General features: G+C 42.8%; 1 protein-coding gene across 1 annotated transcript in view; it reads left to right on the forward strand.

Annotated features, from left to right (window-relative positions):
* Window positions 1-25,104, forward strand: part of LOC126298115 (Down syndrome cell adhesion molecule homolog) — a 1,905,244-nt gene extending 1,880,140 nt beyond the window's left edge. The window contains exons 9-10 of the mRNA XM_049989435.1: window positions 24,652-24,815; window positions 24,901-25,104. Of these exons, the coding sequence (XP_049845392.1) occupies window positions 24,652-24,815; window positions 24,901-25,104 (368 nt within the window). The remainder of the gene's footprint in view (window positions 1-24,651; window positions 24,816-24,900) is intronic.
* The last annotated feature ends 2,285 nt before the right edge of the window (window positions 25,105-27,389 follow it).

Raw genomic sequence — 27,389 nt, forward strand, 5'->3', positions numbered from 1 at the left:
ATATATCGCATCTTGACTCGACGACGGCCGAATAATGCCGCAGAGCTCCGACAACCAACAGTTACGGGGCCAGTGGTATGGCGTACAGTGCACCACCCACACCTTGATACGGGAACGCGCGCACTGTGGTATCAGGTGGTAAATGGGAAATATGTGACTCGTTCCAGTTTGAATACAATTCACATGGCGGGCGAGCCACTGTGGCCATAGTGTAATGTTATAGACACTGAGGAACATCGCCTGATAGGCGGGCCTTCGGAGGACGCATGGTGTTTGGTACAAAAAATGATCTCCCTCCTCCTTCGTGTGGTGCTTCAAGCAATAGAACCACGGATTCTACTTCTACCAGATGTGACCAATTATCCCCGAACGAAGACAAACGCAGTGACTTGGATTCGAGGTTTGACTGTGCTTCATCTTTTCCGAGACGGCAGTAAGAATGTATTCGACTTTTGGGCCTTACTACAAGAACATCACTCATAGCTGATGAGACATCCGAGATATCGAACATAATACACAATTTTTTTAGGGAGGGCCTTGCTTCATCCCCCACCCAGTTGGGGTGTCCCGGATAGGAGAATGTAATTATTGCCTGTAAGTATCAGAACAAGACCAGGACAGTGGAAAGGATCCACCACCACAAATGAGGATGAACCTGGCACCAACGCGAGGTACAACGGGATTAGCGAGGAACGCGCCCAAGAAGAGGAACGTGGCCCGTTATTGTTTTGTACGGACAGAAGCTTTTTTTGTTTTTTTGTTTAACCATTATGTCAAAAAAGTCCACTTATTTACGTTTCCCAGAAACAATTTATCTTATAAAGGTAAAAAAAAGATGGAGGAAGCTTTTTTCTAAAAAAAAATGTGCTCAGCACGACGGTCTGTCACGAACCGGAGCCCGGGTTCCATTCCCGGCTAGGTCGGAGATTTTCTCCATTCAGGGACTGGCTGTTGTGTTGTCCTCATTACCATTTCTTCATCATCAGTGGAAGGCAACGGGAAACCACCACTGGAATCACTTCCCTAGACGCTCATGCGGTGGACCTCTCTGTCGAGGCTTCCCCTTGACATTACCTGCCGTAAGGCAGAACACAAATTTTTTTCATACTGATAACACCATGTGTCGTCACCCAGGAGGATTTTTTCCATAGAATACGAGGGGTGTTCAGTAAGTTATGCAACACTTTTTTTCTCGGCCAATTTCGGTTAAAAAGTGCTGAATTTATTGTGGAAAATAATGGAATATTTCCGCTTCAGCCCCTATAGTTTCGTGACGTTTCGACAGGTTACGACGCTATACGTAGCCTTCAAAAAGGGCGTCTTTAACGGAAGTGCGTTCCAAGCCGAGAGCTGCCTTTGAGTGTCTTTCGGCGGAAAGCCAGAGTATTGCACATACTAATAGATGCTTGCAGAATGTCTACGGATACCTGACAGTGAACAAAAGCACGGATAGTCGTTGGGCGAGGCATCTGTCGTCACACCAAGGTCGGGCAACCATGTCCGATCTCCTGCGTGCCAGCCGACAGCACACAGGTGTGACTCCTGCAGTGCTGGAACGTACGACCACTCTCATTCGAGGTGATCGATAGATCAGAGTCAAACACCGCGCTGCTCAATTCTATGTCTCTCGTGGTTGTGCTGACACACTCATGTACCAGTTGGGGTACTCAAACGTTTATGCCGTCTCGGTTCCTCTGCACCTAACAGAGGACCACAATGAGCGGAAGAACCGTTGTGCAGAATTACTTGAGCGTTACGAAGCTGATCATGACTGACTTTTGTCGAACATCGTCACAGGTCACGAAACATGGGTTCCTCATATCGAACCGTAAACAAAACGGCAATGCATAGAGTGATGCTACACCACCTCCCCTCCGAAGTAAAAGATCAAAACCGTACCCCAGCCGATAAAGTCATGGCACCCCCAGTAAGGTGGTGTAAGGCCGTCGCATTCAACGGAGAGTATGTTGAAAAATAGGGTTTTGTAGCCAGAAGAGTGGAAAATAATATTATGTATTGGTATCCTGGATAAAACCAACCCGCTTTCAGAAAAAAGTGTTGCATTACTTATTAAACGTTCGACGAAATTTTTCCCGTTTCGCATCAGAGTGTGCTTTACAAACTTCGCACATACTTTTCTCTTCTTGAAAAAGTTCTGGAGAATGCCCTCAACACTTGATATAGAGATATTGCTCCATTGCGATTTGAGGCACATCAACGGTGACATACTCTGTCTGCGCTCCGACTACTTAACACTGCATGCTCACAACTCACCGGTCGAATGCACGTCTATAGTCTACACGTGTTAGTTCAAAGTACCACAGTGGTTACTCACCTGACGTCGCTTATATGCCAGTCACGAAACTTTCTGGACAGGGGGCATATATAAACTGGTGGCGTGTCTGACAAGAGCCAAGCAAGCTCACGTTCATGTTCTCTCATTCTAATCAAGTTGACAGTTGCTGTGATGTTGTCTTTTCAAAAAAATTCATAATTCTCATTATCAGTTTTTCGACCTTATTAATAGGAGTATTGCGGAAGGAAATCAGTCGTGTCGTTTCTAATGAAATATTCACCCTGATCGACTTTGGGAAACCACCGAATATCAGACTCTAGGTACACAGACAGAAATTAAAAACCGGCCCTTTCCGAATGCGACACGAGTGACTTACTCAAAGCAGCATATTTCACAAATTTGTGTTTATTGTTGTTTAAACAAGGAAGAAAGTTAAATATGAGTGAATCAGTGAGAGCAGTAATTTTTGCACGAGTAAAGACTTGGAAATTGCTCGACCAAAGAACGCTACCGGAAATAAGTAAATGCATCTCACAGAAACCCTGCTTCATTTTAACTGAACGAAAGGTATTATAGATCCGCTCTATTTTGAGTTACCAATAACTCCTTTTACGCACAAATGAGGAAAGCATATATATGACAGAAATTATTAAATTTTTAAATATAGTGACTTATTTCTACATAAAATCTACAAATTTGATCAACTTAAAATTTGTAAATGTAGTAGTCAGTGGGCTATGTAATAACCTTGTCTGTCCCATTCTTGTTTTGCATACGCTGTGACAGCCAGTTGTCGCTTCATAAAAGCCAGTTAAGCTGTCAGCCGTATCGCGAACAAATAGAACTGATCCCAGAACATGAAACTGGGAATATTTTACTCGACACATCACGTCCTCTAAAAGTATCCAGACCACATTTTTATCCCTGTAGAGTGAATGTTTTTGTGATATACAGCTACAATGGTCTTTCATTCGTATGACGAAAAAGTAGATGTAACATTCTTAGTCTGAGAAGGGATTTGAAACGATCTGAAGGCTCTTGCGTGTATCGAGAGATGTGTTGTAACAGATGGTAACCGAATCACGTTTTCAGACATATACTGGCGATCGTATGATGCGAGATCATCCTCATACTACATCCCGAAGGAAACGTTCCCTTAGAACTAGTGAACCGTCTCGCGTGTCCTTCCCTGAAAAGATCGCGTCTCACACAAACGCTGCTTGAGCTTATCCGTCTGGAGATATGTCAATGAAAGAAAGGTCTCACGTGGGGTTTTCTTCTCTTTCGTGTGCCCAGGTTGTTCGATGCATCGAGTATAGTAGAAAGAAGAAAAGAGCAGGTCACAGAAGAGTGAACATAAACGTATACTGTGCAGGCTGACAATACTAACGCAATCTAATGGTTGCCCGTAATCACCGTAAATAGCTGCGATTTGGTTTACATTTTTCAACTGGCAAATGAAGACATCCGTTCGTTAACGCGGCGCCTGAGACATTGAATTTCACGAAGCTCATGATGTCGTGTGAATAATTCCTATATACAGTTATTTGACCACAGGCGAGCATGGTATAAGGTTAGTTTAAAAATGATAGTTTTAATTAAATGCTTGCTGAAGGTATCTGCCAACACTGAGAACATTGGTATGTATTCCAGAGACTTTAATGGCATCTTCTACACCAGGGCCAGCCACGGCGTGGCAAACGTGACGCGTGCAGGGTTTGCAGCGCTGCTTTTCGTTTAGTATTGCGGTGTGCCATTTTTCAGTCGGCACAACTCTCTTGTTCGGCCGAATCATGGTGCCAGTGCTGTTTACCCTTTTCTCGTAAGCGACAGGTACACCAAATCTACATCTACATCCATACTCCGCAAGCCACCTGACGGTGTGTAGCGGAGAGTACCTTGAGTACCTCTATCGGTTCTCCCTTCTATTCCAGTCTCGTATTGTTCGTGGAAAGAAGGATTGCCGGTATGCTTCTGTGTGGGCTCTAATCTCTCTGCGGTGGACTTGCGGTTCTAGGCGCTGCAGTCCGGAACCGCGGGACTGCTACGGATCGGGTTCGAATCCTGCCTGGGGCATGGATGTGTGTGATGTCCTTAGGTTAGTTAGGTTTAAGTAGTTCTAAGTTCTAGGGGACTGATGACCTAAGATGTTAAGTCCCATAGTGCTCAGAGCCATTTGAGCCATTTTCTAATCACTCTGAGTTTATCCTCATGATCTCTTCGCGAGATATACGTAGGAGGGAGCAATATACTGCTTGACTCTTCGGTAAAGGTATGTTGTCTAAACTGTAACAACAGCCCGTACCGAGCTACTCAGCGTCTCTCCTGCAGAGTCTCCCACTGGAGTTTATCTATCATCTCCGTAATGCTTTCGCGATTACTAAATGATCCTGTAACGAAGCGCGCTGCTTTCCGTTGGATCTTCTCTATCTCTTCTATCAACCGTGTCTGGTACGGATCCCACACTGCAGTGGGCGAACAAGCGTACTGTAACCTACTTCCTTTGTTTTCGGATTGCATTTCCTTAGGATTCTTCCAATGAATCTCAGTCTGGCATTTGCTTCACCGATGATCAACTTTATATGATCATTCCATTTTAAATCACTCCTAATGCGTACTCCCAGATAATTTATGAAATTAATTGCTTTCAGTTGCTGACCTGCTATTTTGTACCTAATTATAAGGGAACTATCTTTCTATGTATTCGCAGTACATTACACTTGTCTACATTGAGATTCAATTGCCATTCCCTGCACCATGCGTCAATTCGCTGCAGATCTTCCTGCATTTCAGTACAATTTTCCATTGTTACAAGATATCGATACACCACAGCATCATCCGCAAAAAGCCTCAGTGAACTTCCAATGTCATCCACAAGGTCATTTATGTATATTGTGAATAGCAACGGTCCTAAGACACTCCTCTGTGGCACACCTGAAATCACTCTTACTTCGGAAGACTGCTCTCCATTGAGAATGGCATGCTGCGTTCTGTTATCTAGGAACTCTTCAATCCAATCACACAATTGGTCTGATAGTCCATATGCTCTTACTTTGTTCATTAAACAACTGTGGGGAACTGTATCGAACGCCTTGCGGAAGTCAAGAAACACGGCATCTACCTGTGAACCCGTGTCTATGGCCCTCTGAGTCTCGTGGACGAATAGCGCGAGCTGGGTTTCACACGATCGTCTTTTTCGAAACCCATGCTGATTCCTACAGAGTAGATTTCTAGTCTCCAGAAAAGTCATTATACTCGAACATAATACGTGTTCCAAAATTCTACAACTGATCTACGTTAGAGATATACACTCCTGGAAATTGAAATAAGAACACCGTGAATTCATTGTCCCAGGAAGGGGAAACTTTATTGACACATTCCTGGGGTCAGAATCATCACATGATCACACTGACAGAACCACAGGCACATAGACACAGGCAACAGAGCATGCACAATGTCGGCACTAGTACAGTGTATATCGACCTTTCGCAGCAATGCAGGCTGCTATTCTCCCATGGAGACGATCGTAGAGATGCTGGATGTAGTCCTGTGGAACGGCTTGCCATGCCATTTCCACCTGGCGCCTCAGTTGGACCAGCGTTCGTGCTGGACGTGCAGACCGCGTGAGACGACTCTTCATCCAGTCCCAAACATGCTCAATGGGGGACAGATCCGGAGATCTTGATGGCCAGGGTAGTTGACTTACACCTTCTAGAGCACGTTGGGTGGCACGGGATACATGCGGACGTGCATTGTCCTGTTGGAACAGCAAGTTCCCTTGCCGGTCTAGGAATAGTAGAACGATGGGTTCTATGACGGTTTGGATGTACCGTGCACTATTCAGTGTCCCCTCGACGATCACCAGAGGTGTACGGCCAGTGTAGGAGATCGCTCCCCACACCATGATGCCGGGTGTTGGCCCTGTGTGCCTCGGTCGTATGCAGTCCTGATTGTGGCGCTCACCTGCACGGCGCCAAACACGCATACGACCATCATTGGCACCAAGGCAGAAGCGACTCTCATCGCTGAAGACGACACGTCTCCATTCGTCCCTCCATTCACGCCTGTCGCGACACCGCTGGAGGCGGGCTGCAGGATGTTGGGGAGTGAGCGGAAGACGGCCTAACAGTGTGCGGGACCGTAGCCCAGATTCATGGAGACGGTTGCGAATGGTCCTCGCCGATACCCCAGGAGCAACAGTGTCCCTAATTTGCTGGGAAGTGGCGGTGCGGTCCCCTACGGTAGGATCCTACGGTCTTGGCGTGCATCCGTGCGTCGCTGCGGTCCGGTCCCAGGTCGACGGGCACGTGCACCTTCCGCCGACCACTGGCGACAACATCGATGTGCTGAGGAGACCTCACGCCCCACGTGTTGAGCAATTCGGCGGTACGTCCACCCAGCCTCCCGCATGCCCACTATACGCCCTCGCTCAAAGTCCGTCAACTGCACATACGGTTCACGTCCACACTGTCGCGGCATGCTACCAGTGTTAAAGACTGCGATGGAGCTCCGTATGCCACGGCAAACTGGCTGACACTGACGGCGGCGGTGCACAAATGCTGCGCAGCTAGCGCCATTCGACGGCCAACACCGCGGTTCCTGGTGTGTCCGCTGTGCCGTGCGTGTGATCATTGCTTGTACAGCCCTCTCGCAGTGTCCGGAGCAAGTATGGTGGGTCTGACACACCGGTGTCAATGTGTTCTTTTTTCCACTTACAGGAGTGTAGGTCTGTAGTTCTGCACATCTGTTCGACGTCCCTTCTTGAAAACGGGGATGACCTGTGCCCTTTTCCAATCCTTTGGGACGCTATGCTCTTCTAGAGACCTACGGTACACCGCTACAAGAAGGGGGGTAAGTTCCTTCGCGTACTCTTTGTAAAATCGAACTGGTATCCCATCAGGTCCAGCGGCCTTTCCTCTTTTGAGCGATTTTAATTGTTTCTATTGTTTGCTATGAAACGACATTACAATACCACGCTGAAACGATTTGAAGATTTAATTGGCAAATAAATGAGATTGATTGTTCTTCAAATCAAATGCACTTTGTGCTACATTTACAGGCATGGAGCACGTGAAGAAATTGGTGGTACGAAAAGTATCTCAAGTCGCATGCGGGGTGTCAGTTGCATCAGTTTTCAATGGAGCTGAACGAAGAATGTGGAGACTCAATATACTGCGGCATAGTACGTTGATTACGTCAAGGGGCATGGCTGGAAAAATATTTCGATTTTAAAGTCACCATTGTTGAATTTATGAAGGAGTGCAGGAGAGAAAATTAGAATATCTGGAATGGATTGTTGACCTCGCACTTTAAGTGGACTTGATTGCGTACTACCCACAGTAAGACATTGCAAGGTATTCTACACTGCTTTCCTCAGATAGTTTCCAAAACTCCATAATAAATAACATTGCAAAGGTGTTCCAATATTTCGGCCAACATTTGTGTGCAAAGGACGTTTGTTTGAATATGAAACTAAATAAGACACTATTACGTTGCAATCTGGCGGCGAAAACCGGTGAAACTGTCCACATCTGTCCACATGCAGACGTTTGCACCAGATAAAAAAATATATTTTCAGTGTACCAAAATTAATTCAGTAATACTGAAAGTTTGTTTTGTTTTTATCTATATTGTTGAGAAATGTGAAGTGTAAAAACAAGTCATACGCAGTGCGGCTGCGTTGCTATTTAAATGCGACGCATTCAGAGTTTCTCCCTCCTGACGTTGAAACAGCGTGGCGTGGCAGCGAGGCTGAGTGCTATGCACTTGTGCCAGAGCATGGCCCACGAGCCGAATTCTTGGCCAATCCTGACCTACACGGGTGATTCAAAACATTGTGACTGGAATTGCGGTCGCGAAGTGGAAACCATAGTGAATATAAAGGAATTATTCGCAACTTTTAGCTAAACCTTCAGGCTACTTCTCTACACATTCGGCGCTCCGACTTCGAGAATTGTCATTGTGTTGTACCAACTTTCAAATTCCTTCGTCATAGAAGGCAGACACCTGTGTTTCTCACCTGTTCTCTATGGAGATCTGCAGCTCGGTGTTAGTGCCAAAATGCTGTCCTCATAGCTACCTGTTCTGTGAGTAAAGACGTGAAAATTAGAGGCAGGTAAGTCCAGGATGCATGGTAGGTGATCAAACACTTCCCATCGAAAATGCCTTTGCTGCAGATGCAGTGTGCGGCTGAGTATTGTCACGACGAAGTACAGTGCGTTTTGCCAAAAGTCCTCTTCGCTTGTTCTGAATTTTCCTTCGTAGACAATTCTTAAATCACATGATCCAATTCGCTGAACAAGATCATCGACTGATACAGGCTTCCTTTCCTAACCGCCTGCATGATGCATGTCTGAAAATCCTGTTTAAAATTCCTGAGCCATTGCTGCACTTTACTATCACAAATCACATTTACGTCATGTGGGCTGCATGAAACCAGGTAGAGTCTCTCAACTAGAAGAAATCGAAAGGCAGTACTGAAAAGTGTGCCATGAAGCAATCGACGGCCATACTAGAGACACTACGCAACACATCTGTGCAAAACTTTAGCGTATTTGCACCGTGGTTTTAATTTCTCGATCAGTCGAAGCTTAAAAAAAGCCTCCTGTGTGATGGGAGCAGAGATGAATGAGACGTAATTCTAGCGACGATACATGTCGCTAATGGGGAAATCCACTGGCGTGAGCGGCTTTGACAAAGGGCAGATTATGGCCAGGCGCCTGGGACTGAGCATCTGGGAAACAGCGAAGCTGGTCATCTTCTCGCGTTATACTGTCGTGAGAACCTATTAACAGTGGCTGACAGACCGTGAACTACGAGTAAGCCACAAGGTGTGCGATTTCCAGGCCTCATCACATAATGTGGAGGTAGAAGGTTATCCCGCTCTGTAAAGTAGGGTAGGCAAAGATGTGTGACACCTCTGATGACGGGCTAAAATGATGACGCAGGCACAAGTTTTTCACAGCACGTTATTCGAGGAAAACTGTTGAACATCGAGCTCCGCAGCAGATGACGATTACGAGTTCCCATGTTGACCCAACCACATCATCAGCTAGGATTGCAGTGGGTATGTCATCATCGAGACTGAAAGATCTATCAGTGGAAACGTGTCGCCTGGTCAGGTGAATGACGTTTCTTGTTACACCATTTTCATGGTCTTGTCCAGATACACCATCGAATGGGTGAAAGATTGCACGAAACATTCTCCACGCCAGAGACACAAGCCAGTGGGGACACTTTATGCTTCAGGGGCACTATTATGCTGTGGGGAACATTCATCAGGGCTTTCATGAGTTCTATGGTAGCAATCGAAGGAAATATGACAGTTGTCTACGTGAACGTTATCGTCGACCACCTGCATACCTTCATATATGATGTGTTACATCATGGCGATGGCACCCTCCAGGAGAATAACTGTCCGTGTCACAAGCACACAATCCTGTTACCGTTGGTTGAGGAGAAAGGTAGCTAACACGACGTTTATGTCTTGTCCATCAAATCTGTCTGATATGAACCCGATAGAATAGGTATTGGACACTATTTGGCGCCAGGTCCATGCCCACAAAACAGTGGGACGTAATTTACTGGAATTACATGACCTGTGTACAGACATCTCGTGCCACATTCTTCCAAAAAGGACTTGGCGAATACGTGACACGCAGAATACCTGTTGTATTGCTTTCCAAATGTTAACCACAACGCTATCAAGCAGGTGGTGATAATTTTTTGGCTCGTCCATGTATGCAGCTCTGTTGGCTAAGTTGAGGGTGGTAATCTCTTCGTCTTCGACTGACCGAGGTGGCACAGAATTTAAAGTGCTTGACGTGCATTACGGAGTAACGGGCTCAAATACTCTGTCTGACAATCTAGACTTTTGTTTTTCATGGTTTTCCGGAGACAATTACGCAGACGGTTCATCCAAAAGGCCCGCAGCCGAATTCTTGCTCGATCCTTGCCCTCTATGAGCTTCTAGACGTAAAGACCCCTCACTTATTTTTTGTTATTTTATTTTAACTGGAACATCCCGAGTTTCAATCTGTATTTTTTTACTTCCATGTCCTTGTTAAAACTTCAAGTTGCTACATACGTGTAAACTATGCGCACGAATAGCCTGGCAACATGACACCACAACACTATTGGTTATCACTCTTAAATACTTTGGCGTCCTTTTTTTTCTTGGTGTGCTAGGATACTGGATTATTTGTGAGTCACTCGTGGTCAGACATTCATTGGAGCAGCAAGGCGGGGTTTCAATTATCTGCGTCCGATGCAAAATTTCTGATTTTACAAACGTTAACATTGCTCGCTCCACAAGTTCACCAAACATGATGTCTCTACGATGACAATACGATACAAATTACAAAACTAATGTATTATTATCAAATGTATGAGGAGATAAAAGAAATTATTCAGATAGTGAAGGGAGACGAAAATTTAATAGTCATGGGTGACTGGAATTCGGTAGTAGGAAAAGGGAGAGAGGGAAACGTAGTAGGTTAATATGGATTGGGGCTAGGAAATGAAAGAGGAAGCCGCCTGATAGACTTTTGCACAGAGCAGAACATAATCATAGCTAACACTTGGTTCAAGAATCATAAAAGAAGGTTGTATACATGGAAGAAGCCTGGAGATACTAAAAGGTATCAGATAGATAACATAATGGTAAGACAGAGATTTAGGAACCAGACTTTAAATTGTAGGACATATCCAGGGGCAGATGTGGACTCTGACCACAATCTATTGGTTATGACCTGTAGATTAAAACTGAACAAACTGCAAAATGGTGGGAATTTAAGGAGATGGGACCTCGATAAACTGAAAGAACCAGAGGTTGTACAGAGTTTCAGGGAGAGCACAAGGCAACAATTGACAGGAATGGGGGAAAGAAATACAGTAGAAGAAGAATGGGTAGCTTTGAGAGATGAAGTAGTGAAGGCAGCAGAGGACCTAGTAGGTAAAAAGACGAGGGCTAGTAGAAATCCTTGGGTAACAGAAGAGATATTGAAGTTAATTGATGAAAGGAGAAAATATAAAATGCAGTATATGAAGCAGGCAAAAAGGAATACAAACGTCTCAAAAATGATATCGACAGGAAGTGCAAAATGGCTAAGCAGGGATGGCTAGAGGATAAATGTAAGGATGTAGAGGCGCATATCACTAGGGGTAAGATAGATACTGCCTACAGGAAAATTAAAGAGACCTTTGGAGAAAAGAGAACCACTTGCATGAATATCAAGAGCTCAGATGGAAACGCAGTTCTAAGCAAAGAAGGGAAAGCAGAAAGGTGGAAGGAGTATATAGAGGGTCTATACAAGGGACATGTTCTTGAGGACAATATTTTAGAAATGGAAGGGAATGTAGATGAATATGAAATAGGAAATATGATACTCCGTGAAGAGGTTGACAGAGCACTGAAAGACCTAAGTCGAAAAAAGGCCCCGGGAGTAGACAACATTACCAAACTGTCAGTTCAATAAGCCATGGCTGTCAAATACGAACACGAATTCTTTACAGACGAATCGAAAAACTGGTAGAAGCCGACCACGGGGAAGATCAGTTTGGATTCCGTTGAAATATTGGAACACATAAGGCAATACTGATCCTACGACTTATCTTAGAAAATAGATTAAGGAAAGGCAAACCTACGTTTCTAGCATTTGTAGACTTGGAGAAAGCTTTTGACGATGTTGACTGGAATACTCTCTTTCAAATTCTGAAGGTGGCAGGGGTAAAATACAGGGAGCGGAAGGCTATTTACAATTTGTACAGAAACCAGATGCCAGTTACAAGAGTCGAGGGACACGAAAGAGAAGCAGTGGTTGAAAAGGGAGTGAGACAGGGTTGTGGCCTATCCCCAATGCTATTCAATCTGTATACTGAGCAAGCAGTAAAGGAAACAAAATAAAAATTGGAGTAGGAATTAAAATCCATGGAGAAGAAATAAACACTTTGAGGTTCGCCGATGGTATTGTAATTCTGTCAGAGACAGCAGAGGACCTGGGAGAGCAGCTGAAAGGACTGGACAGTCTCTTGAAAAGAGGATATAAGATGAACATCAACAAAAGCAAAACGAGGATAATGGAATGTAGTCGAATTAAATCGGGTGATGCTGCGGGAATTAGATTAGGAAATCATGGCCTTAAAGTAGTAAATGAGTTTTGCTATTTGGGGACCAAATAACTGATGATGGTCGAAGTAGAGAGAACATAAAATGTAGACTGGTAATGGCAAGAAAAGCGTTTCTGAAGAAAAGAAATTTGTTAACATAGAGTATAGATTTAAGTGTCAGGAAGTTGTTTCTGAAAGTATTTGTATGGAGTGTAGCCATGCATGGGAATGAAACGTGGACTATAAATAGTTTAGACAAGAAGAGAATAGAAGCTTTCGAAATGTGGTGCTACAGAAGAATTCTGAAGATTAGATGGGTAGATCACATAACTAATTGAACAGAATTTTATAGAAGAGAAATTTGTGGCACAACTTGACTAGAAGAAGTGATCGGTTGGTGGGGCATATTCTGAGGCATCAGGGGATCACCAATTTAGTATTGGAGGGCAGCGGGGAGGGTAAAAGTCGTAGAGGGAGACCAAGTGATGAATACACTGAACAGATTCAGAAGAATGTAGATTGTTGTAGGTACTGGGAGATGAAGAAGCTTGCACAGGATAGAGTACCATGGAGAGGTGCATCAAACCAGTCTCAGGACTGAAGACCACAACAACAACATGTATTATTACTGTTATCTACTTTTGTGGTATAAGACCACAATGAGACACAGTACTGACGAAACAGATGTTATATTAATCTGACATATACAACATCAGTTAAATAGCTATTTTACAGAAAGCTTTTACTTAGGACGTAATCAATATGATAATAAAATTATAAAGTTTTGAGTAACGAACAAATTATTGTGTTGTTACTTTACACACTTATTCATAAAGTTTTGAAGTAACGAACAAATTATTGTGTTGTTACGTTAGGCACTAATCCTCTAATACCCCATTTTCCTTCATTCTTTACAATTTTCCTCAAACGAATTACCTAACTGATCCGGTCTGAAAAAATAAACGATGCAGTTTTCTTTAGCTATTCCGCTCAAGAATGTTTGAAACAGCTATTCAACTTGGGTACGTCCAACGTATCCACTTACTAATTAGAACTATTGCCACCAGGTGACTTGATCGTCATGACTGTTTCGTCATCCACTTGCTTTACGATGAATCCGAAATGTATTAATCTTTGTACTTATTCAAACCCCAACCCGTCAAGAAAATACACCATAATTAATCCTTCTATAAAATCCGTCATGATCGACACATCATATTTTCGTTGGCGGTATAGACAATAAATAAACCTCTCGACTATCTACGCGTCCATCATTAGATGTCCATAACCTGGACGTGCAATAATCGTGCGAACAATAATGGTGAATACTTTAGTGTTATATTGGCACTGACGACATACACCTTATAGCAAGAACTTAAGCTCATAGCAGTTGGTCAGGGTGACGACCATTAATCTCAATACATACTTTAGAGCCTGTCCACTGGCTGAAGTGAACATTGGGTTCAAAATCACTTAGTGTCACTGCTTCTACACGTAATTTACAAATGAGGTCTAATTGCTGCTTCGTCTATTTCACTTGTGTTTTCCGAACGGTATTCAATGAAGTGAATATTTCACGTGAAACTTGATGAGTCTTTATTGGTGAATATTCTTCCATGCCATCCAACACCATCTTTTCAAATTCTAGGGTACGAACAATTATTTTTCAACCAACGTAAGCGAATCACTGTGGCTTGATTGATCAAGTTCCTCTAAGCTTCTACCCACAGCGATGATTACTTTCAATAACGATGACACATGCTGAGAATTTTTTCTCCGAACATTCGTTCGTATTTCTGTGTAGTACATCCTGTAACACCGCATTTAAATACAATTCTGCCATTTTCTATTGCAAGTAAAGTAACATAACACAAACCATGTTCATGTTTTGCAAGGTAATGTCATGAAATTCGCTTCTGGATGAAGTTGTTTGTGACGTAACACAAGCATTCTAATGTATTTTTATATCAACACGCTGCACACTATAATATGTTTATAAACATATTACATAAAATCCAAAAAAATGGTTCAAATGGCTCTGAGCACTATGGGACTCAACCGCTGTGGTCATTAGTCCCCTAGAACTTAGAACTACTTAAACCTAACTAACCTAAGGACATCACACACATCCATGCCCGAGGCAGGATTCGAACCTGCGACCGTAGCAGTCGCACAGTTCCGGGCTGCGCGCCTAGAACCGCGAGACCACCGCGGCCGGCAAAATCCAAAAAGCTTCAATAAATTTTGTATACACGGTGCTTGTGTATATGTACATAAATTCATACAGTTACGCCACTGACCGTTGAAATTGCTACACCACGAAGATGACGTGCTACAGACGCGATACTTAACCGACAGGAAGAAAATGCTGTGATATGCAAATGATTAGCTTTTCAGAGCTTTCACACAAGGTTGGCGCCGGTGGCAACACCTGCAAAGTGCTGAAATGAGGAAAGTTTCCATCCGATTTCGCATACACAAACAGCAGTTGACCGTCGTTTTCTGGTGAAACGTTGTTGTGATGCCTCGTGTAAGGAGTAGAAATGCATACCATCTCGTTTCCGACTCTGATAAAGGTCGAATTGTAGCCTATCGCGATTGCGGTTTATCGTATCGCGACATTGCTGCTCGCGTTGGTCGAGATCCAATGACTGTTAGCAGAATAAGGAATCGGTGGATTCAGGTGGGTAATATGGAACGCCGTGCTGGAGCCCAAAGGCCTCGTATCACTAACAGTCGAGATGACAGGCATCTTATCCGCATGGCTGTAACGGATCGTGCAGCCACGTCTCGATCCCTGAGTCAACAGATGGGGACGTCTCCAAGACAACAACCATCTGCACAAACAGTTCGACGACGTTTGCAGCAGCATGGATTATCAGCTCGTAGACCGTGGCTGCCGTTAGCCTTCACGCTGCATCACAGACAGGAGCGCCTGCGATGGTGTACTCAACGACGAACCTGGGTGCACGAATGGTAAAACGTAATTTTTTCGGTGGAATCCAGGTTATGTTTACAGCATAATGATGGTCGCATCCGTGTTTGGCGACGTCGCGGTGAACGCACATTGGATCGTGTATTCGCCATCGTCATACTGGTGTATCACCCGCCGTGATGGTGTGGGGTGATATTGGGTACATGTCTCGGTCACCTCTTGTTCGCATTGACAGCACTTTGAACAGTCGACGTTACATTTCAGATGTGGTACGACTTGTGGCTCTACCCTTCATACGATCCCTGTGAAACCCTACATTTCAGCAGGATAATGCACGACCGCATGTTGCAGGTCCTGTACGGGCCTTACTGGATACAGAAAATATTCGACTCATGCCTGGGCCAGCACATTCTCCAAATCTCTCACCAATTGAAAACATCTGGTCAATGGTGGCCGAGCAACTGGCTCGTCACAATACACCAATCACTACTCTCGATGAACTGTGGTATCGTGTTGAAGCTGTAGGGGCAGCTGTACCTGTACACGCCATCCAAGCTCTGTCTGACTCAATGCCCAGGCGTTTCAAGGCCATTATTACTGCTAGATGTGGTTTTTCTGGGTACTAATTTATCAGGATCTATGCACCCAAATTGCGTGAAAATGTAATTATATGTCAGGTCTAGTATAATATATTTGTCCAATTAATACCCGTTTATCATCTGCATTTATTCTTGGTGTAGCAATTTTAACTTCCAGTAGTGTAAGCTCTACTCCGCATTGTATGCGACGTGGTAATCGTCTCAAGCTAACATATGCTTTCACAATAAATTGGAATTAGGAAACAAAGGAATTTATTGTAGTTTAACCATGTAATAGCAAGGACAGAGCCTCTCATGTATGCAGAGGTCTCCATCCACTTGGTATTTGAAAGATCAAAGTAACCTGCTATCGTTTTTTGCTTACCCTATCATCTTAGCAGTTAAATGATAATTTATTTAAGCCAGTTAAAAATATGTGTACATGTTAACATAATTGGGAAGTCTGGTCATGCAATCTTGTCAACAGTCTACATTCGCTTGTTGATTGCATTAAAACATTTCATGTTGTGAGATACATACTGTCTAATGAAGGAGTTACTGAAGTACAATAATTATTAATGTTTGTAATACTAGCACATAAAGGTTATGAATGAATGTATACATAAACCCCTCTGAAGATTAATATATCAATTGATCGTCATTATAAATGTTTTACCTCATCAAAAAGTTTCGAACACTGTATCAGAAATACTTCTGTCTGAAGTATATCTGTTGCTAACATCCCATTTTATCATAAATTGTATGAAACACATTCATACTTTTAAACCAACAATTGGTTTCACAGTAAACTGAAATTAAAATATGAAGACATACATTGTAGTTTAACTACGTAATGGCACAGTCAGAATCTGCCATGAATATAACAACCAGATGTTCATTTCATCGAAAAGAATATTTCATAAAAACTGACTAAAACATAAAGTGATTGCCACAGCAGCCCAAAGTGTAAATTATCAGAACTGCTAACACGTGCATGTGGTGATACAAGGAAGAAGACTAAATATACAAATTTGCAAACATTATACCAAACTTATATATACATATTGCAAATATCCATCGCAAATGGAAGGCGTACTGAAACACAACACCTATTAATGGGTTTAAACCAGTGAAAGTACCAACTTCTCTCAAGGACACAATCGAAAATCATTATACTGATGTAGCCTCATCACTAGTTTTCATTCTGTGTATTCACGATATTTCTGTCAGTATGTATAGTCATAGTCAATGATATGTTATTTGAGGCACATTGTTGTCATCATCAAACTACATTTGGTTGGCTTTAAAGTAGACTGAACTCAAAACATAAAGAAAACTTAACCAGACATCGACAGTCAGAACTTCTCATACCTATTCCATCATTTGTTAGTTCAGTGAGTACAGTCTCCAAACCAACTACTAAAATGTGGTATCTAATCCATCATCCTAATCAATGAAATATTACTGTCTCATCATCAGTCACCTGACATGTATACATTTTACCACAAACAGGAAGGCTGAATATACATCCTTGTAACAATTTATCGGTCTCGTACCCACAATGTGTGAATGTGTGTGTATTATACAGGGTGGGACAAATAAAAGTGGCCTGGAGAACACAGTTCCCGGGTACAAAACAATACAGCAGAGGAAAGGTAATAGAGTACTAACTTGGCTATAGAAGATGTTGAAAGCGACCACCATTTATCTCTTGGCACTTTTGGGCACTGCTCAGTAATTTGCTGAAGACGGATTGAAATCGGAGTGCTGGAATTGTCTCATTCGAAACGTTCTGCAGCAGGTCTTGAAGACTATGAGTGCTGATGTGATACAGCTTAGAGTTGAGGGCTCGCCACACAAAGGAATCACAACTGACAGATCAAGGGATCTGGGTGGCTAGCTAGGGTTGCAATCAGACTGACGTCTGCTAACAACTCTTTCAGGAGTGAAGATTGTGTACATGTGCTCCACTGTTTGGCTGGCTGCATGGGTAGTTGTTCCATCGTGTTGGAAGTAATTCTAGGTCTTTTCCTCCTCCGTTAATGCGGTCATAAATTTACGTCCAATCATATCCACTCTTCCAGGCCACCTTTATTTGCCCCTCCCTCCCCTAGACCATTTCGTATTGTGAAATAGATACTCGCTAATGAAGGGGAATTGAAACACAACACTTATTCATGTGTTTAATACAAACACATGGGGAAACTGAATTATCGTAACAGCTTGTCTGACACATGTCAAAAAACTGAACAATCTTCTTAAATAAATATACACATTACCTATGATATCACTACAGATGCAATTTGTTGTAAACATTATATGAACATCGACAAAAGTAAATACATATGCAGAGTCAGTGACGTACTATCTACATTAATTATCCTTGTCAGCACCAGAGATGGGGTTACTTAAAACACAGGATGAATGGTATACTGAGGTGAGATTAACATACAACGTTTTTTTCATGTAAGAAGTGACTTAAACTGTGTCTCAAGGTTATCATAGTGGTATACAGTATATATCAGTGTCAGTATACAAGGGAAACATAAATGAAAGGAAGTACATAGTCCAGTCACATTAATGTGACCATCACCTATGTTTGATGTCAGTATGCAGTAAACCCTAGCAGACGGCAGGTGACAGGACAAGTAGTGGAGGGTGCAGCCAGCTGCAGGTGGTGGCACATGTCGGCACTAATGACGTGTGTCGCTTTGGATCTGAGGAAATTCTCTCTGGATTCCAGCGGCTATCTGATTTGGTGAAGGCTGCCGGTCTTGCTTACGAGATGAAGGCAGAGCTCACCATCTGCAGCATCGTTGACAGAACCGACTGCGGACCTTTGGTGCACAGCCGGGTGGAGGGTCTGAATCAGAGGCTCAGACGGTTTTGCGACCGTATTGGCTGCAGATTCCTTGACTTGCGTCATAGGGTGGTGGGGTTTCGGGTTCCGCTGAATAGGTCAGGTGTTCACTACACTCAGCTGGCGGCTACACGGGTAGCGGAGGCTGTGTGGCGTGGACTGGGCGGTTTTTTAGGTTAGAAGGCCTCGGGAAAGTGCGGGATGGGCTGCAATGTCAAAGGGTGCTTGGCAATTACAGGACGTGCTTGGATCAAGGAACAGTCGGAATTATAGTTGTAAATTGTTGTGGTTGCGCTGGAAAAGTCCCTGAGCTTCAAGCGCTAATAGAAAGCACAGAAGCTGATATCGTTATAGGTACAGAAAGCTGGATAAAGTCTGAAATAAGTTCTGCAGAAATTTTTACGAAGTCCCAGACGGTGTTGAGGAAAGATAGATTAGGCAGAATTGGTGGTGGAGTGTTTGTGTCTGTCAGTAGTGGTTTATCTTGTAGTGAAGTCGAAGTAGATACTCCGTGCGAATTGGTGTGGGTGGAGGTTATACTTAACAGCCGAATTAAGTTAATAATTGGCTCCTTTTACCGACCCCCAGACTCCGATGATACTGTTGCGGAACAGTTCAGAGAAAGTTTGAGTCTCGTAGCAAATAAATACCCCACTCATACGATTATAGTTGGTGGGGACTTCAACCTACCCTCGGTATGTTGGCAAAAATACTTGTTCAAAACCGGTGGTAGGCAGAAAACGTCTTCCGAGATTGTCCTAAATGCTTTCTCCGAAAATTATTTCGAGCAGTTAGTCCACGAACCCACGCGAATTGTAAATGGTTGCGAAAACACACTTGAACTCTTAGCCACAAACAATCCAGAGCTGATAGAGAGCATCATGACTGATACAGGGATTAGTGATCACAAGGTCATTGTAGCTAGGCTCAATACCATTTCTTCCAAATCCATCAGAAACAAATGCAAAATAATTTTATTTAAAAAAGCGGATAAAGTGCCACTAGAAGCCTTCCTAAAAGACAATTTCCATTCCTTCCGAACTGACTATGCGAATGTAGACGAGATGTGGCTCAAATTCAAATATATAGTAGCAACAGCAATTAAGATATTCATACCTCATAAATTGGTAAGAGATGGAACGGATCCCCCGTGGTACACAAAAAAGGTCCGAACGCTGTTGCAGAGGCAACGGAAAAAGCATGCGAAGTTCAAACATTATGAATCACCTCGAAGGGAACGATCTATTGACACGTAATCAGCATGGCTTCAGAAAACATCGCTCTTGTGCAACGCAGCTAGCTCTTTATTCGCACGAAGTAATGGCCGCTATCGACAGGGGATCTCAAGTTGATTCCGTATTTCTAGATTTCCGGAAAGCTTTTGACACCGTTCCTCACAAGCGACTTCTAATCAAGCTGCGGAGCTATGGGGTATCGTCTCAGTTGTGCGACTGGATTCGTGATTTCCTGTCAGGAAGGTCGCAGTTCGTAGTAATAGACGGCAAATCATCGAGTAAAACTGAAGTGATATCAGGTGTTCCCCAGGGAAGCGTCCTGGGACCTCTACTGTTCCTGATCTATATAAATGACCTGGGTGACAATCTGAGCAGTTCTCTTAGACTGTTCGCAGATGATGCTGTAATTTACCGTCTAGTAAGGTCATCCGAAGACCAGTATCAGTTGCAAAGCGATTTAGAAAAGATTGCTGTATGGTGTGTCAGATGGCAGTTGACGCTAAATAACGAAAAGTGTGAGATGATCCACATGAGTTCCAAAAGAAATCCGTTGGAATTCGATTACTCGATAAATAGTACAATTCTCAAGGCTGTCAATTCAACTAAGTACCTGGGTGTTAAAATTACGAACAACTTCAGTTGGAAGGACCACATAGATAATATTGTCGGGAAGGCGAGCCAAAGGTTGAGTTTCATTGGCAGGTCACTTAGAAGATGCAACAAGTCCACTAAGGAGACAGCTTACACTACACTCGTTCGTCCTCTGTTAGAATATTGCAGCGCGGTGAGGGATCCTTACCAGGTGGGATTGACGGAGGACATCGAAAGGGTGCAAAAAAGGGCAGCTCGTTTTGTATTATCACGTTATAGGGGAGAGAGTGTGGCAGATATGATACACGAGTTGGGATGGAAGTCATTACAGCATAGACGTTTTTCGTCGCGGCGAGACCTTTTTACGAAATTTCAGTCACCAACTTTCTCTTCCGAATGCGAAAATATTTTGTTGAGCCCAACCTACATAGGTAGGAATGATCATCAAAATAAAATAAGAGAAATCAGAGCTCGAACAGAAAGGTTTCGGTGTTCATTTTTCCCGCTCGCTGTTCGGGAGTGGAATAGTAGAGAGACAGTATGTTTGTGGTTCGATGAACCCTCTGCCAAGCACTTAGATGTGAATTGCAGAGTAGTCATGTAGATGCAGATGTATTTAAAGCGTGTCGGAGACATGTGGAAAACAGTGCAGTCATTGTCGTAGTACGGAAACGGAGCAATTTATCTGACGTCGAAAAGGGCATAGCCATCGGCTTTGAAGCCAAGGGTGGATGCATATCCAAAAAGGCTAAGTTTGTAAACTATTCGCTTGCCACTATGTCTAAAGTAAGCCGTGCGTGGCAAAATGCCGCTATACAAAACCTGCCCCGATGAAACTATGGTGCACCACGGGCCATAGATGACAGGGAAGAACGACAGCTGGGAAGGTGTGTAAGGGCCAATAGACGTGCCACTGGTTGCCCAGATGAAACAAGGGGCTATCAACAGCGTCTCCTCAGTGACCGTTCAGTGAACATTTCTGCGTGTGGGCCTCCGCAGCAGGCGCCTGGTTTATGTACCCATGCTGAATGCTATTCATAGGCGACGAAAGCTGGAATTCGCACGCCAGTACCGCATCTGGACGTCCACTGAGTGGCGACAAGTGGCCTTTTCCAGATGACTCATATCTTATGCTCCATCGACTTGAAATGTCTTAAAACAAACACCCTGCAACAATTTTCGGAAGAGACCAGGCCAGAGGAGTGAGTGTTATGGTCTGGTGAATGTTTTCATGATATTCCGTGGGTGATCTTGTCATTCTGAAAAGTACAATGGGTAAACACAATTTTCAGCTATCCTTGGCACCATGTCCACCCTTACACGCAGTTTGTTTTTCCTCGCCACGATGGCATCTACCAGCAAGACAATATAACATGTCGCACAGCTTGCGGTGTACGTGAGTGGTTTGAGGAGCATCTGGATGAATTTACCGTATATCCTTGGTTACCACACTCTTAGGATTTAAACAAAATCGAGAATTTGTGGTACCACCACGATCGGGCTGTTTGCGCCAACGGAGAAACGTAGCGCAGCCGGCCACGGCACTTGAGTCAGCATGGTTCCACAACACACCCATGTCGGCACCATCCAGCACCTAATTAACACTCTTTCTGCACGTCTTGTAGCGATCTGTGGTGCAAATGGTGGTTATTCAGGATTTTGACACGTGGTCACATAAATATTACTAAATAGTGTATATCAATAGTTTATACAGGGTGCTCCAAAACAATCCAAAATGCTCGTGAGGGCGTTGTAGGGTAGCTTTTGTTGAAAAATAATTGTCAAGGAAGAAATACGATACGTTGCGCAGTTTTCACGTTAATTAGCACTTATGTTAGTCAATCAGGCCGTTGCGCTTGCAGATTCAAGCCCCGCACTAGAGACGGTGTCGCCAAACGCGTTCTTCGAAAAAGAGCAACTGACACTAATCGTATCTAGAAGGCCTGAGCATAACCTACCGTGCAAACCCTCACAAGCTTTCCAGACTGTTTCTGACCATCCTGTATATGTGTGTTTCTGGGTTAAATAAAGGTCAAAAGGACTTGAACAATTTCTATAGACGCAGACTGTCAACCTCGCAGGATTCATTACAATAATGTTAAGAGAAAATTTAAGATAGGCTTAATTTAAATTCACTTATTACTAGAATATACTTGATTTGTGGTTATTCTAAATAAATCAAGATTTCTACAAAATTAGCTATGTATTTTTTGTCATTCAGATCACATCCTTCCCATAGAATACCCTCACATTATTTTTCATGGAACCTGGAGTACTTTTCAAATGGGCCCCGAATGCTGACGTATTATTTTGACCGATGTGTTCCTAAACTTTAATATGAAGTTTTGTACGAAACTGACCAATATGATAGAGTCTCTTACTCTGTTATTGCATGGTTAAGCTACCATAGATTTCTTCATTTCCTAATTGAATTTTATTGCAAATCCATGTGTTGGTTTCAGATGTCCCTAAGTCTTACATATTTTGAGATAGAATATTATGCTATGAAGTAATTTATATATGGAGAAGTATCATCGATACAAGGTTTACTGACCTTTTTGGTTGTTACATAATATGTACGTAAATGCGTTATACAGTGTAACGTATTGATGCTGTAGTAGTTTCACAGGTATTAGAGACTGTAATTACTGTGATTTTTCTTCATTTGTGCTTACTTTAAAAATGATCATTGTTGTGTTTTCTATTCATGACATTTAGGCTGCAGTTCTTCATATATTACATGCTTATATGTAACTTGACGTAAGTTTCTATGTTTCAGTTTGCCAACATTATGTTAACATCAGATACACGCCATGTATCACTATATATTTATCTGTAGAATACATCCTTGGAGCGATTTGTACCATATTTAAAATTACTTTTGTGACACATGAAAATATGCCACTTCAGTCCAGTCGTATGCTTCTCCCTTTTAATATATTGCCTAACGTCTAAATCGTTTAGTTCCCTTCATTCTATAGTGCTGATGCAATGAATGCCTAACTTTGGCTGTACACAGGTTACCATGATTTTACGTATTCTCTAGATTTAATTTCTTTTTTCTGTGTGTACTTTGTGTGATGAATGTTTTCTGGGCGTATAATGAGTTTTTTGGGTTCGTTATCATTGTGCCTTATTATGGTATTTTCCAATCTCTTTGTATAAATGGGGATGATCTAATATTTGACAGAAACTGTTAGTTTTAATGAAGTAACATACAGATACTGTACCAAGTCATGATTTTCCAAAAATGTTTAAAAGGTGTAAATCATCACCTCCTTAATATCAGTAACGTTTATTATATCTTCTAGTATGTGGAATTATATTTTGGTAGTCAATATAGAAAATTTGTCGGTATCTCGAATTTTAATGATTTCGACGCTGCGTCCCGCCATGTAGTTAACAGTCACTTGTTTCAGGGTCATGAAATCTATAGATGCTATCTTCTGCAGGCACCTCATAAGAAAATTGGGCAGCTGACTTTAATCCGGTGGAAATTGATTGAACGAATGGTGAGCCAGAGAGTGAGAAACCATAGGGAAGCCCCTTGGTCCTGATATAGCTACCAAACGCTTTAGCGGCTTGATTGCAACCTACGGGTAACTTGGTGATGTGGGCAGTTGCAGTATCAATCAAGGGGTGCAGAGGAATCGCACCAATATCCGACATTGCTTCCATGTAGTATTTTTTGAATTCTACCACAAACTGAAACCATGACTTAGAATTTCCTGGAGCTGTCACCACAATCAACACTGTCACTTAAAGAACCGTGCAAGAGAATGAGCGGCATGAAGATCGTTTCATCGTCACTATTTCACCAGATAAATGTGTGACAATAGATTTACAGTATTTTTTTTGCAGTGGCTGAAACGTATCAGCTAGACTGCATACTGCCTGACACTAATAGGGAAAGTGTAAATAACTGATTTAAAAAACTCAGAGAATCGGCAAGCGTTTTGGTAGCACAATGCAGTTACTGTTTCGTATTCGTAGGAATGATCTAACTTGAGATAAGTATGTACTGTTGACAGTACATGGAAATGTTACAGCGCCGCTGTCTGCGTACATCAGCCCTCAGCAACAGACGGTGGACGTGGGCCGTGCAGCGCAGCTCAACTGCACCACGGAGGGCCATCCGCAGCTGGCCGTTTCCTGGCTCAAGGACGGCCACCCGCTCACCACTTCCTCAAGAGTACGACTCATCGCACCACAGGTAATTACCAACTGTTATGATTCCTTCTTTTTATCCTTTCCGTGATATGTACAGGCCGTATAAAAATTCTCCGGACTACTTTTAGGCAACAAATCCTCGTGTCAGAAGTACTGATCAGCATATAAAAGTGTTACATAGGGTACATAATAATCGCCTTTTCAATACGCTCGAGAGACTTGGACGTAGAGGTATTACAGCCGATCAGTTGATAGTCAGTATGAACAAGCGAAACAGAAACGAGGTTCCAGTTAGTGCGATTAAGATGTCCCGCGCCACGGTCGACAGATGAACAACTGCAGCTCGTAGAGTGAAACAGGCGGAGGCTAGTGAGCAAGGTACCGCAAATGGTTAGTGCCGTCCTCATACGGGAAGTGTTTCTCAACGAGATGCACGCAAAATACGGTTTCCATTCTGGTTGGCGCACCCTCGGTAATGTGCTAGTGTATTGCACGGAACGTGATCCTCATCGATTTTTGCGACCGCAACTCTCCACAGTCGTAGTTGTCTGTCATATCAGTCTCACAAATCACGAAGGTTCTTTCTCTCTGGTCCATATACTAGTCATGTTTTACTGAAAGCAGTGTAAACTTTGTTGAACTAAAAGCGATCGTGTAATGAGGTAACAGCTTTTTCCAATTCATTAATCCACATACCATGGCACGTTTTCAGAAATGTTGAAATGTATGTGAATTCCTAAGGGATCAAACCGCTGAGGTCATCGGTCCCTAGACTTGCACACTACTTAAACTAGCTTATGCTAAGAACAACACACACACCCATGCCCGAGGGAGGACTCGAACCTCCTGCGGGAGGGGCCGCGCAGTCCGCGATATGGCACCTCAAACCACGCAGCCACTCTGCGCGGTGGCACGTCGAACGAACTCACTCCTGAACGGCGAGCGCTGTTATTTGCATATAATATGTCATGTAAGATCGTGCTCAGAGTAATTAGTAGAAAAATTTATTTGACAACAAACTAGAACATATACAAACATCATATATAAACAAAATGCAGTTGCAATTAATAATAAGTCCAGTCTCCAGCAGTTTCGATAATTGCTTGATATCTCCGAGTCATGCTTGAAACCAAGTTTTCCTTGTATTCACATGGAAGAGACCTCTAAATGCGTCGAATCTGCGTTGGTTGCTGTTTCAAAGTAAAGATCTTTTTTCTTTGCAAGTTATTTTTGATATAAGACCATATATTTTGAGTAGGATTAGTATCGGGCGACTTTGAGGGCCTATGCAGTAGCTGCATACTTTTGTCCTTTTCCCAGTCGCTGCAGAGCCTGCTACGGTGTTTCGGATCATAGTCCTCATATAGTCTCCACCCTTAATTTTTGTCGATCAACCAACATTTGGCAGCCAGCATCAAACATCTTTCATAAATTTGTTAAATCCTTTTTACATTTAAATTGTCGGTAAACATGTGCAAATCTCGGTCGAGAATTCACAGAAAAGTAATGCTTTATGGACACTGCATGAAGGACAAAAGTTGTGTCTAGTAGACTGTGGAAAACCTAAGGCGATTCTTTTATCATTGGTGTGGAATGCCAGCCACGCTCTTACTCAACAAACTGCTGAACTAGCAACTCGGCCCGGGTTGGCAGGGGAGCATTATATATTTACGACCAGACGACTTGACTGGCGTATTGTATTTTGTTTGAGGCCACCAATAAAATTCAGTGAGCAATGTGAAGTAAGTGAACGTCATCACCTTCGTATAATTTACGTGATGTAAGTTGCACAAATCTGATAAATTGTCTGGAGGCATGAATATTGTGTGTTACATATTGAATTGGCGTTTGGAGTGACATCTCATGGCAATGTTGGTATCACATTGTAATGTAAGTAATATTTCGATAACCAAGTAAATATAGCATACTAATCATGGGTGTATGTATCTCTGATTCAGCATGCATAGAAAGCTGACTGGCATGACACGTATAAAAAAAAAGAATAAGAAACAACCAGCATGCTCCACATGTTTAGCTCGTGTTACAACACTCCTCTTGTGAAGCATAGTACTCACTGTGTTGCATTGCTGAGACTCATTGTCACAATATTTTTTCGTGGATTCTTCATGGCTCACTTCTTCGCTGTGCCACGCAAAGAATCGTGTCCACACGTAGGTTTGATTCAAGGAAAGCAGAAAGCGAAAGTTGAGACATCTACTGCGCTGCCGAGAGAACATATTGTATGTAAACAAAGCAAAGTGGCTGAAGTTGTTGAATTACTTTTTGGGAAACGTATTACTTGAACCGTAAAAAAAACATATATTTGGAATTCCCATGTTTCTTCGCTATGCTGTTGTTCTCAAACGATTGCAGGTGACTCTCTTTTCGTTGTTGGTCGTATTTATTACGATACTTCAAAGTTGAGTAACTCATTGTCCCTTGTTCGAAAAATTTGTTATGGATTAAGAGAGTGAATTGCGACTGGTAATCTGAAGGAAGCACAAACTGGCCGTCTTAAATTGTGGTCATATTTCAAAATGCGTCCCGGAACCATGTATAGAAGCAATTCGTAATTGACTGTACTCATCCGTAAAAAAAATTCTGTATTAAAACCAGG

The sequence above is a fragment of the Schistocerca gregaria genome, chromosome X (assembly GCF_023897955.1).
Source record: "Schistocerca gregaria isolate iqSchGreg1 chromosome X, iqSchGreg1.2, whole genome shotgun sequence".
NCBI classification, from domain to species: Eukaryota; Metazoa; Arthropoda; class Insecta; order Orthoptera; family Acrididae; genus Schistocerca; species Schistocerca gregaria.